Below are 13894 nucleotides of genomic sequence, written 5' to 3'. Positions count from 1 at the left end.
GCTGCTGTAGTGTAACTTCAGCTCCATTGAACATCACCCTTCACTGGGTTTGAGGTATCTGATTGAGTCCATCCATGTGGAGCGCTATTGAATCAAAAGAGTAAACCTCAGGGACATGGTCCACCTCACACACATCTACCGGCCGGAAGCTTAGGAAAATGCACGTGCAACACATATCAAATGTAAGTGATTGTAATGATAATAGGCGCATATGAAGATTTAATTCAATCTAGTCAATTAAATATGATTTTATAAATATTAATCTGTAGAATATAAAGTTAAATAGACATTTTATTGCTTTGTCTGTTCCTCTACAACCCTGTGGAGATGTTTCTGTCATTATTATATCGCTCCTGTTTGTCTGAGTTGGTTCAAATTAGTGGTAAAAAGGCACATTCTCACTCGGAGGGAGATTGTCTCGTTTCAAAGAGCCAACAGAGAGAGCTGCTGCGAGATGGACCGGTCAGCAACAATAACCGTGCACTCACCACTGCAGGAGACAACGCTGCACTGTAGCCCGCGCTGCACCTCTCAAGTGGTTAATTAAATGAGTCCAGGCATAGAGCTAGCGCACAATGCTTGGTTTACCATAAACAATGTGATTAAAGCGGCCGTCGGCCAGCCAGAATGTAGAGTTGAAAAAAAAAAAATTCAGATCACCATGGAGATGTGTGAGAAAAAGAGGTCTGAATACAGACAGGGATGTCTTTTTTATTCATTATTTTCATAATGACTGTCATTATGCGCAGGCTCTGATTGAATTCCATTTTGTTAGTCAGGTTTGTGGCGAGCAGAATAATTATCACTTAAGCAATATTAAGAATCATGCTAAACATTTTCATGGTCAGAGCCTCCGCATGTTCGGCAAGAGGTCTTTGATTATAAAAGAAAAGAAAAAAAAAAAGTGTTTTCAAGCTCACACTGATTAGAAAAAAGCACAATAAGATTGCAGAAATACTATCAAACAGAATTTCATTAACATGGTCAGCCTTGGTAGCTTGGAGTGTGAATATAAAATACTTTTGATTTAAAAGCATTGCATTATGACTTTTAATCATAAACAAGATAACCACTCATTTGTTCTGCATGCAAAATTCAGGCATCAACTAGTACTTAAAGTGATGATTACATCAAGTGTAATCATCAGAGGACTCATTCAGTTACAGCATGTGAAGTGTAAGAATTGATTGAATGTGTGCAGCCATTCAAATGTATTTTTCTTTGCAAGATGGAGGATAAGGTGGACGTTAGGCTGCAAAGAGTCTCGTCTCCATGTGAACATCCTCTCCTCTAAGAAGACTCCTCGAGGCTCTGACAAAGCTCCAGGGAGAATCTTTGGGAAACAGGTATTTGTGATCGTGCAGAAGGAGCATTAATAATGATATCCTTACACACCATGACACTCCATTTCATCATAAGACATGATGTTACACTATAATGCAGCTGAGGAAGTACTCTTGAACCAGACAGAAAACTTGTATGTAATAAACTTATAACGACACGGTCTGTTCATCCTCCATAAGGAGCACTTTTATTTTGAACTTTACTTTTACAGAAGTATCTATAAAAAAAGGGCTATTTCTTCCATCACTGAATGTACTAGATTTATGATCAACTCTTATCAGCTATATTAAATATGATTTTTAAACCGGCTCTTGTTGCAAGATTCAGTAAAAATATTCTATATGATAGTATAATATGTCAGGTTTCTGCTTCCATTCTGGTCTCTGTTGTGTAGTTTTTACAAAGCACTTCCCCTTCCCAAATAAGTATAGTATTTGAATAATATTATTATGCATTTTATTTGTCTTAAAAGCCTTAATATGCTACATTTGTTGGTCAATGAATGACTTTTTGGCTAACAATAGAAATATATATAATGATGCATTTGCTTCAAATGCTGTTTGAATCTGACAAAGGTTAAAGATCCAATATTTTTTGTAAATAATGTCAAAAGCAAACACATATATTTAAAGGAAAATATTTCTTTTTTTACAACACGAGAAATGTAACTCTTAGGTATTTTCTTTAAAAATGGATCTAGTATGAATTATTGGTTTCTTATCAGTACGAATGAACCCTGCCATTTGCTGCTGAATGGATGTATACATGCACTCCCACACACAGGAGTGTGTTTCTCCTCTCTGTCTGCCTCACACAGCAGCAGGCCTGCAGCCTACCAATGCGTTCAGTGAGGGGATTTGGCCGGGCTCTAATCAATCACTGACAGATTACCTCCAAAGCCACTTCCACAGCCATTAAAGCAGGACAAATGCAGAATTGCAACTGAACAAGTTGGAGTTTTTAAGCCAACACCAGGACTTCCTGGTTATTTGTCAAAGTCACTGCCGCTGAGTCGCATGAGTGGCTGCGCGAGTGTGAGGCGAGCCGGCGTGTGTGTGTGCGAGGGAGAATGAGGGAGAGAGCCAGAGACAGTAACAGAGTGAGTGAGTTATTGTTAGTGTGTGTGTCTTATGCTCTCAGGTGTGTGTGTGTGTGTACACACGCCGTCGGCTGCGTCGCTCTCGGCCCACTGGAGCTTACAGTAAATCACATTCCCTTTATTGCCAAATTTAGCAGCTTATGCTCAATAGGCTCTGCTCAAATCCACGCCGTGTCCCATCAGGGCGTCAGTCTGGGCTCATAAAAGTGGATTGGCCACACACACACACACACACACACACACACACACACACACACACACACACACACACACACACACACACACACACACACACACACACACACACACACACACACACACACACACACACACACACACACACACACACACACTCACAGTAGCCTCTGAGCAAAGACGACTCATCCCCTCTTGTATTTTCTTACATTATTTTACCTCTTCTTTATCTGAGCTAACACTATCCGGGCTTTTCTCCCTCTGGATTTCCTTTGAGTTTCCCTACATTGCCCCCATTCACTGGGGCTTTGTTTATATCAGCTGTATTTGATAGAATAAATTGGATATCATCATTTTCATAGCCTGTATTACCAGGGGAACATTCTGAATGTATTGCCCGAGTTTATAAAGGATGGACATTTTTATCCTATAAGCTTTCTACTTCATCCAAATTGATTTTGACATTTTTACGTCTTCGCAGACACGCCGGGGTTAAGTGCTGATAATTATTTGGGAGAGATGAATAAAAATATGAAATGTGTCTGGAAGAGGTGACATCAAAGCGGCGGGGATTGTTGCATGTTTTCCCTCTAATACTGGGAATATGGAACATATGCAGTAGGGGTTTGATTAGTGTGACGTTCAATGGGTCCTTTGATGTATCAATTCATGCTCTGGTTTAATAAATACCACATGAGGAATTACAAGAAAATCAAGTTTGTATTCCTATTTTTATTTTTATTTTACAGATAGTGTAAGAAGGGGTAAAGCTGTGGTGAAGTGATGAGGGCCGACACTGAAGTCCGCAGGCACTGGAGTTGAAATGTAGCTGGTCATGTGACTATACCCCCCCCTCCAAACACACACACACACACACACACACACACACACACACACACACACACACACACACACACACACACACACACACACACACACACACACACACACACACACACACACACAGTGTTGACCCTGAGAGAGAAGGGAGCCCATACCAACACAGGAGGCGGGATTGTGTTTGTAGGTGTGTGTCTTTATGTGTGGATCCTTTTGTGCAATAAGGCTTGTGTGGGCGTTATTGCAGCATGTATGTGTGTGTGTGTGTTTCTCCACCCCCTCCTATTCAATTAAGAGCTTAAGCTCATTAGTGGCAGACTTACATCATTACCTCTCCAATGGCTAATGAGTTAACATCTATTTAGATTTATGTTGGAGTTAAATCTCCTCCACCGCACGTCACAAATCAGAAAATGTGTCATAAAATCCAATCTGAAAACGTCCCATGTAAGGTTTTCCATATCACCGTGTGCCTTTTATAGCAACACTGCATATTCAACACACTTGAATTATACCTTTGCCTCCCGAACGTAAATCAGAGAGCTCTGTAACTCATCTGCACACTGTACTACAAAGGCCTGTTTACCTCACTTTACCATTAAACACACTAATTTAAAGCTTTGTCTAATTACTAGCTAATAATTAGCTCTGTGTAACAAAAACACTTCTATTACACAGCGATTAGTTGAGTTTTCAATCAATTTTCATTACGCTGACAAAACCTTGATTGCATCGCAGGCTTGACAAATTTAATGAATTGATGGAATTGTAAAAAAGACAATTAATTATGGAGAATGGAGAGTGAAAGGTGGAGCTGTAGCTCTCAGTGATGGAGAGTTTATAGTGTGCTGCAGCCGCTGCTCTAATAAACAGACTGAGGAAGGAAACAGTCCACTTTCTAAATGCATCAGCAGTGGTATACAGATCATATTTCACTATAGGGACGTGTTCATGTGCGTTATTCACCCTCTACATTTGAGACTTTTCCTCCACATTCTTATTTACCACATTTCTCCAACCCTGTTTTTCCGGCTGCCCCTCTCTTAGTCAATTAGTCGACTAATTGGTTGTTATGGTTTTGGTAGACTAACATTTATCTTAGTTTCCTCAATTATTCATTTTTCAATCATCTTTTTGTGACTTATATTAGAGAAAAGGTCTGAGCACATCTCTGTTAAGCAAAAATACTTTTAAGTGTTGTTTTTTATGGAGAAACTCACTTTCACAGAATCGACTATTCGCCAAAAATATATCCGACAAGGGACATTTATTTAACCACATTAACAACTATTTTCATTACGTGCACTCTCAACTTGTGGGTAACAATGAGCTGATAGTTATTCCATCTTTGATGTCTTGTTTAAACCTGCTCTCCCTGCTGATGCTTTGATAACTGGCTAACTGGGACATTTTCATTCTAATTAGGGCTTCAATTGCTAATTCCATATTGCTGCTATAATTATCACGGGGAGAGTCGTGGGCTAGGGAGGGAGGCAGTCACATATCGGGCAGAGGGGGGGGCGGGGTATTAGATTTGCCCCTATGTGCACTCTACCAAACTACGCCAGGGGGCTTCTGGGGTGCCTCAGGGCACTATTTAGGGCTCTTTATTTTTGAGTGTTTCTAAACCAGTTGCATTTGATAGTGTGCTACCAAAACAGCTTTCTAGGGATAAAATAACTATTTAAAAAATATTAAACACGTATTACAAATGTCATTTCAAGAAGATGACAGATGCAACTTGTCTGCAAATGCTTCTAAAGTAAGTGTGAAGTAGAAAAACAGGCTGTCTCACCTTTAATCTTTTAAAACTGGGATTGAACTGCCTATAAAGTGCAGCACTCTCTCCTGTAGTGCTTCTCCTCTCTCTGCTGCCTCCTAAACTCTTCCCTGTTCCCTCTTCGCTTCATCTTCCTCACCATTTGGACTCCCTTTCACCACTCTGCCATACAAACTAGACGCCCATAATAACCGTATGGGCAGTAATTGGAATTGACGATCTTTTTTCTCTCTCTCTTTCTCCTTCTCTGCACGCATGCGCAGTGGGACGCGGACTGGTCAGTGTGAGAAGCAGCTGTTCGGGCTGGTGAAATTCCAACATGGCAGTGGCTGTGGTCAGTGTTTCCTGCGTTAACTTGGGATGGTTTCAGCTCGCACGCACCCCGGCTTAACCTCGGCACCCCGATCATCAGCAGAACCCCTCCCCGGGATCGATGCGACCCTAACCCCGCACTTGAAAGGTCGACCTGTCGCTAAAAAAGCAGGTAAGGACGGATAGTCTGGGATCCGCTGCGTCTGCAATTAGACGGAGTGGTCAGAGCCGAGAGGCTGCAGTGCACCTTCTCATCGGAATCATGCATGTGCACTTTGTTATTTAACTACATAAGCGTGCATTTTAGTGCGTTTTTTTTAATGTGATTTTTTAAGGAGCGCACCTGCGACATCGTTATACGCAAATGCGCAGCCCGCACATATAGATGCTTTATCGGCTGTGCGGCACTCTCTAAAAATGAAAAAAACATAAGTTGCACGCGCTGGGAGGATATTCCAGCCTCTCTGTGGTGCGGCTACAACAAGTTGCCCTATGCATGCGTGCAGGCAATGTCACCGCAGCATGCTTTTTGTTGAAATAGTGCACAATGTAGGGCGTTATCAACAGATTTAACTTGACTCCATCATATCCAAACAATCTGATGTTCCTCCACCCCCCTCCTTCCCTCACCCCCCCCCCCTCTCTCTCTCTCTCTCTCTCTCTCTCTCTCTCCTCTCTCTCTCTCTCTCACTCTCTCTCTCTCTCTCTCTCTCTCTCTCTCTCTCTCTCTCTCTCCTCTCTCTCTCTCTCTCTCTCTCTCTCTCTCTCTCTCTCTCTCTCTGACTCTGACTCTCTCTCTCTCTAAACCTGTCATCCCGGGCTCCACTTTCTAATGAGATGCATGTAGGTTAGACGCCTCTCCTATTGCTCGCTGCACTCCTTCAAGGGCCCACCTTTCACACGGTTTGCAATCCGAGCAGTGTTGCTGGACCAGAGAAAAAAAAGTGTCTGTCATGTTTTTTGCTTGAAGCAGAGGAGATTTTTTTGTAGTCTTTTTCTTCCACAAATTAATTCCAATGCTCTCATCTCCTCTCCCTCTGTTCCAGCACGAGATGATCAGCAGCAGCAGCGTCTATGGTAGGTACAACTTATTATATTCATATATTACAAGGTGAAGAAATGCACTGATGACTTTCAGCAGCTGGTGTGTTTACTGTTATTTATTTCACTCATCATATTCTGTATATTCACGGCTTTACTTAGAATGGTGCAATATTTATTTTATTATAGGACACTACTCACATTCTCATGTTTAGGTTTTATTATCCATCTTTATAGCACTCTAACATAACCCTTTGTCATTGCACACAGCACTGCCTGATATTTTAAATAATAATTGTGCATCTTTTAAATTACTCATGGCTTCATTTGAAAACAAAACTATTTTTTTAACAAGTTGAAATCTGTTCTAAAATATTGCTGTTGAACTTTTATTTAATAATCCTTTTTGCATATGAGTAAAATAGATATTAGGGAGCAGTTCTTTTTCAACACACTCACATTTTCTTTTGATTTCACTGTACAAATATGGAAATTAATATTTGACTGTTACAATTTGATGTGATTTGAGTAACAGCGTTCATTCGTTGCAAAGTCATAATGCATATTTATAATGAGGATTTATTTATTAGTTGCACTTTTTTCCACCGGTATGTATTTACATTATGTCATGAGGGAATAATGTATTCTTGAAGGAGCGTTAATGACAAAATACACTTTACTTTGTGCATGCAGAAGTTCATTCAAATTTCAGATATTTAAAATAACGCTCCACGTGAGCTGTGTTTTCGATGATGCTCCACTCTCATGAAGAACAATGGTGGATTGTTAGAAATAGAAAATATCCATCCCACCCTGTTGCAAGTGAAAGCGGGCAGCGGATAGTTTTCTGTTGAATAATCACGTTCGAGACCACAATGTGCTTTCTGTTGAGCTTTCGCTTCCACGATTGCACATTCTTGGTTTTTGTAGCAGTTATTAGTGAGGACTCAACCTTTCACCTTTGATCCCTCTGCTCTCTCTCTCTCTCTCTCTCTCTCTCTCTCTCTCTCTCTCTCTCTCTCTCTCTCTCTCTCTCTCTCTCTCTCTCTCTCTCACATTCACCCTCACATCATGTGCTGTTTCTCTCCTGCTGATGTGTGTGTTACATGCGGCATGTGCACTGACTTCCTTTTTCATGTTTGTAGTTTTGTTTTTAAGAGCGTGTGGATCCATAATGTCACACTGTTATGAAAATATAAAATAATGCTTATATTTGTAGCTTAATGGTCTGAAGTGACACATCATACATAAACAGATATGCACTTATTTGCAATTGACACATAAAAGGACATTTCAGGCAGATTTTCCATTTAAATTCAGTCCTAATTCACTGACTTCTGAACGATCTGTCGATATCATTTCACAAAAGATATTCTGCACAAGGACATGCGAAAGAGTCTTATTCAATTGATGCTGTTTTTGTCAAAGAAGAGATTTCTACAGTAGATGAAAATATAAGAGTGGTGGGGTGCGTGAGTTTTGCAATGCAAGTGTGTGTGTGTGCATATTGTCAAACTTAATCTCTAATGAAAATAATGTTTCATTTTCTACCTTAATGATCTTAAATGCTCTATTTTACATATTCACGTTACACCTTTCACACGATTGCCACCTAAAAATATACATTTGTGCAGCTTTTCCATCTGTTGATTTGTGGATATTTTGTCTCATTCAATTGTTCTATAATTCTAGATGAACATATAGAGAGTGATGAAATGCAAGTGTGTGTGTGCATATTGACAAAGTTCATCTAAATGATAAGAATATAGAAAAATATTGCTTCTATGTATACCTTAATGACCTACTATACATACTACCTGTAGCTTTTGCATTGCATTTCAGTGACTGACTTTTGATTGATTTGTCGATAGGAGCTTGTGTGAGTGGGTGTGCATTTTGTCAAACTTAAACCCTAATGAAAATGTAGAATATTAGTGCATCGATTTGTACCTAAATCCTCTTAAATACCATATTATATACGCACTTTTTTGCAATTGACACATACATTTTCATATTTTTTGCAGCTTTATATTTCAATTAAGTTCATATTGACTGTCTTTTGATAGATTTGTGTGTATGATTTTAGGAGAGATGTAAAGCGCATGCAAATAAGTATTTTGAAAAGGCAAATAGGAAGTGATTCGAGATGCAGGTGTGTGTTCATATTGTCCTAACTTCCTGTAATGAAACACTAGAATAATAATGCTTGTATTTGTACTTGTATGATCCTAAATGGCATAGCACATACGTACAGATATGCACTTGACACATAACATGACATATCATAACATTCTGCAGCTTTTCCATTTCAATTTGCACCTAATTGAGTGACCTTTGATAGATTTGTCAATTGTGTCATTGTTTTGTTATAGAAAAGGATTCTAGATGAACATATGGAGGGTGTGCGTGTGTGAGATGAGGAAAACCTAGGCGCAACCGTGCATGTGTCACTTTGTGTGTAATGTAAATAATGTAGTTCCCCAGCAGTTTGTTTATTCCTCTAAGTCTATTTGTTCGCTACAGTCCCCGGCTTAAGATCCGTCCCTCTGCATCCTGTCTGTGCGTGTAGCAGTGACAGTAGCAATAATCCCCCTCATTATACACATAACGTATCGCCTCACATCTGCCGCGGCCCCCCCGATACTGCTAATGGGGACAGAGAGAGGGGAGATAATAGGAATAGAAGAAAAAGTGCTCTACAAACAGGCAACCCTTTTACTCTGCCTTTATTTATCTAAATACTTCTCCCTCAAATGAATAGAGAGAGCCGGTGTGCGGCGAGGGTGGCTCAGCGACTCCCAGTGGGACCGTATAAATAAATTATCCTGACACTTTCTATCAGTCTGTAATGTTTACCATTAAATGCTGTTTTACCATCCCGGAGCCAGCGGCGTGCGATCTAGCCCGCCCCCGTGGGACTTCTGCCAGATGTAAGGCGATGTGCGGAAGTATTTTTCAGACGCACACACACGGGGACATTTGTTAGGCGTCCGTATCAGTGGGTTTCTCCTGTCTGCACGGCCTGACAAAGGGCCTCTTCAAACCAGATCCAGCCAGGGTTGTCATCTTTTAGCAAATATGTTAAGTGTTATCTTTTATGCTCTCCGAGGTAGACCCCATGGGAGCCCCGGCACATGCAGATAGAACAAATCCCTCTCGGACCTGTCTGTCTGTTCCACTCTCTCCATCTCTCTGTGTCTCATCCCCCCCTTCTCTCCTTGTCTCCTTGCGCTCTCGTCCACTTATTTCCCCTCCTACTCCCTCTCCTTCTCCGTCCCAGTAGACGGTGTGTGTCAGTAACAGTAGCAAGGCAGTGTAAGTCTTTGTGTGTTTCCCTGCATGCTCGCTGACAGCCCCCCCCCCCCCCCCCTCGCTGATCTGAGTTCCTCTCCCGGAGACGGCAGGCAGCTGTCGGTAGCGCCGCTGCCCGAAAAACATCCGTAGATGAGTGGACGCCAATTCCTTAAAATCCTTGACACCGTGATCCACTCAATCCTCCCCTCCTCACTTCCCTCAGTGTTGGTACACTGCTTCTTTCAAAGGGGGGGGGGGGGTTAGGATTTAGGGGAGCAGTGTTGCTGTGACTGACAGTTGTCGGTTGGGGGATTATTTTTCTTACCGTGTTGCAATTGAAACACACAAAACAGAGCGCCCTCACACACAAATTATATCCATTCTGCCCTCATGCTTTCTCCCACTGCTCACTGCCTATTATCCAGTCAAAATCTGATGGGTGTACTTAAGGCGAGAGGTGTCCACACAAGACTGACTCGTGGGGGGGGTAACACTTACAGCTTACTACTCGGAGCCTGTTGTAACCTGGGATTCTTCACACCAAGATAATGCTTTTATGTATCAAAGAAACACTAGAAAGATCAAATGAATTCCAACCAAAGCTCAGGGTGTGATGTAACTGCACTGAAAAAGATATCTTAAATGCATTTGAAATAGTAGTTTTCAAGTCTAAAAAGTAAGAATTGGTGTAAAAGCACACGCGATCTAAGATCAGTGTCGCCAAATTTCCACCCATCTCCGCCTCTTATGTCCCCCCCTTGAAGAGACATTCAGCTAAATTCATTTCCATGTTAATTCCAGCATTAAAAGCATTATCTCACTTTCTTTGAACTCCAAACCCCCTAAAATGTTTGAAGTTTCTTTGGTTTATGTAACGCGTCATTTTCATACGTTTTAATCAAATCAAAGCTGTAGATTTTTCTCTCTCTCCCTCCTACCTTCTTTGCAATCCGTTGCCCCCTTCTCTGAATTTTAAGCAGACCCCCGCTCACCTCCCTTTTACTCTTTAGCAGCAATCTCCACCACCCATGGCCTGGATTCTCCGGCAGATATTAAAACATTCAGCATGTGGAAGCGTTAAATATGCTAAGGATTTATTAAAAAAGGGAAAAAAATGTAACTTCCACTTTGAATATTCCGCACCATTAGACCTCGCTAGACAAGGCAGCTTATTCCTTAACATTGTGCCTTCAAAATGAGAATGCGCCGTTTCTAATTAGGTTATTGCCATGCATGTCTTAAGCTAAATTGTGCATTGATATGCGGAGGAGCTCGCCACTCATTTGGCCCGGCGATGGAGGACGCAGGCGAGGGCCATTTTTTTTTTTTCCACAAGGGCCAACGAAAATGACAGCTAGGAGAGAGAGATCTGACTGTAATCTCTGCTGCTCTTCTCTCTGGCTCTGCATGGATAATCTGATTTTGGCAACAGCGAGCCTGGGCTGGATAGAGTCCGTCTGCACCCCCACCCCCCCCCCCGCTCTCACAACCTCAGCTTGAACATCTTGATTAGCGAGGCATTTTGCGCGAGTAAGTCGGACACTTTTGTCTCCGAGGCGACAAAGGTGTGCGCGTTAATGAACAATGGCTCATTGGGTGCGAGGGAGGGTGTGTGTGTGTGTGTGTGTGTGTTTGGCAGGCGGCCAGGGGACGGACACAAAGGATGTTGAGTGGCTGGGCGTGTGGCACAGCATCACTGAGCTGCCTGTGGCCTCTGGGAGATGGACACAAACTGGTAACCAGAGCAAAAACAAACCGCTGTTGATACATTGCTGAAAAACTCTGCAGCGTTTATTGTCGGACTGCAACTAGCAATTATAGTCATTATTGACAAACCTGCCAATTCTGTTTGGTGTGTGTGATGTTGAAAATAAGTGTAAAACCAAACTTCCTAAAGCCAAGGGGACGACTTTGAATGTCTCCTTTTGTCTACAAACACTCTTAAAACCTAAATATATTCACTTCAATATCACTATTCCTATACAAGACACGAACAACTGTTAATTCTTCAGATAGAATCTTAACATTTTTGCATTTTTTTAAATCTATTTTTACCTAATAAAGGAGTAATCAATTCCTAAGAATAGTTGCTGATTAGTTTCCTGTCAATCATCTAATCGATCTTTACTGTGAATCAGAAGCTCAATAGTGTATTGGAAAAATATCCAGATTACCTCTTCGCGATGTCGTTAAATATCTTATTTCGTCCGCACGACAATCCAAAGTTATTGATTTTACAATCATATAAAGCAGAGACAAATCTCCACCATACAAAAGCTTTGGAATCTTTTAGTATTTGTGCTTGAAAAGCCACTTAAAATCTGTTCATGCGCCGAGGCCTGCTGAGGAAGGAATGTGTTATACGCTCACCTGTGATCGTGTGTGTGTGTGTGTGTGCGGGCGCTGGGTGGGTGTGTGTGCGGGCACTGGGTGGGTGTGTGTGCCTGCGCTGGGTGTGTGTGTGCGGGTGCTGGGTGGGTGTGTGTGCGGGCGCTGGGTGGGTGTGTGTGCCTGCGCTGGGTGTGTGTGCGGGCCCAGTGGAAGCCGGAGAGAGAGCATTAGGATGTTGCTTGTACTTGTGCGTTGGCAGGATGGACACATGTGGTAGATAGCTAATGATAGCATGCAGCGTATAATGAGATCCTCTCTCCGTCTGTCTCCACTACCTGGCATCATTCATGCATTAACCATACAAGAGGGAGAAGAGGCACGCATGGTATTGACTTTTGAGTGGGTGTCTGCTTGTCCGTTGTTGGTTTTGTTTAGCACTCAGAGGTCAGCATGGCTGCAAGCGCCGCACATTAATAACAAGTATATATTTTTGTTTTGTTTTCTCGTCTCTCTTTTTATTTTTTTGCAAGGCTCCTCATCTGCACCTCTTGCGCTCGGGTAAATGGTTCTTAAATTGATTTTGGATGTGTTGCAATGTATACGCTTAACAAGCCAAATGGGTTCAGTTTGTGGGTTAGTTCAGAAGATTATTCTATTAATGTATTCCACACACTCGTAATCCGCAGTATGTTGCGTGAAGGAGGGAGGCGTTGGCACCGGTCCATCTTCGTGCCCAGTAACATATATTTATCCTCTTCACTACACAATCCTCTAGGCTGCTCAAATCCCCCAGGGGGTCCCAATGACATGCTTACTAATGTGTGCTTTGGAAACGGAGTGCTATTGTATCCTCTAAATCTCACAAAGCACTGTATGATTTGTCCATTGTCGTTAAATCGCTTTGCTTGTGCCAAGTACTTGCATCTCACAGAGGCTTAATGCTTTGAGGGTTTCAGGGACAGCTTCGAGTTCCTCTTTTGTTGATTTCGGGGAAAAGTGCCAAGACTGCTGCGCTGAATATTGTTTTGAGTATGGAGGAGGGAGGGGAAGAAGGGCCATTGCCAAGCGACTCCATTGAGCCTCGTGAATGGGCCATTCATATTTAGGAGAATCACCCAGATGCCATATTGTTGGCTCAACAACGCTAAATATTCTCCAACAAGGATGGGATTGTAACAGGTTTGTGAATTGTGCAAGTGTGGAAAAGGACGTTGGGAAATTGGGGAGAAAACACAGTTCAGCCTTCAGTCACTGTAAAGAGGCTGGACATGTGACAGTGTTGCTGGAAACGTTTTATTACTGTTCCTTTCCATGCAATAATAGAAGTATTTGTCCAAATGTCTTCAAAGTGTGGCCATTCTCCTTTTTCTTTACACAAGCATCTGCGTTCGCCTCCTCAGAATTCATTTTTTAAAGTGAAATGTATCCAAAGGGAGTTTAATCTTATATTTCCTGTTAATGTACATCCTTAAACAAGGTTTAAAAAAGATGTATCAATATTTATCTTTATATATTCCAACTTCAAAGGTAATGTATTATCTTTATACAACACATATCTTTAATATGTGGCAATAAATGCTATTTTAACACACTTATATGTTGTCAGAACTACATTTGTGTCCAAAATATGTATTTATTGCTAATAAATGCTAATTATG

The 13894-nt window shown here is 41.6% G+C and overlaps 1 protein-coding gene across 1 annotated transcript in view; it reads left to right on the top strand.

Annotated features, from left to right (window-relative positions):
• Positions 1-1248: 1248 nt before the first annotated feature.
• Positions 1249-13894, top strand: part of LOC117546572 (fidgetin-like) — a 33374-nt gene continuing 20728 nt past the window's right edge. The window contains 3 exon segments of the mRNA XM_034216802.1: positions 1249-1346; positions 5522-5742; positions 6617-6647. Of these exon segments, the coding sequence (XP_034072693.1) occupies positions 6623-6647 (25 nt within the window). The 5' untranslated portion in view covers positions 1249-1346; positions 5522-5742; positions 6617-6622.

The sequence above is a fragment of the Gymnodraco acuticeps genome, unplaced genomic scaffold, assembly GCF_902827175.1.
Source record: "Gymnodraco acuticeps unplaced genomic scaffold, fGymAcu1.1, whole genome shotgun sequence".
NCBI lineage: Eukaryota > Metazoa > Chordata > Actinopteri > Perciformes > Bathydraconidae > Gymnodraco > Gymnodraco acuticeps.
This window is presented reverse-complemented; position numbering and strand designations above follow the sequence as displayed.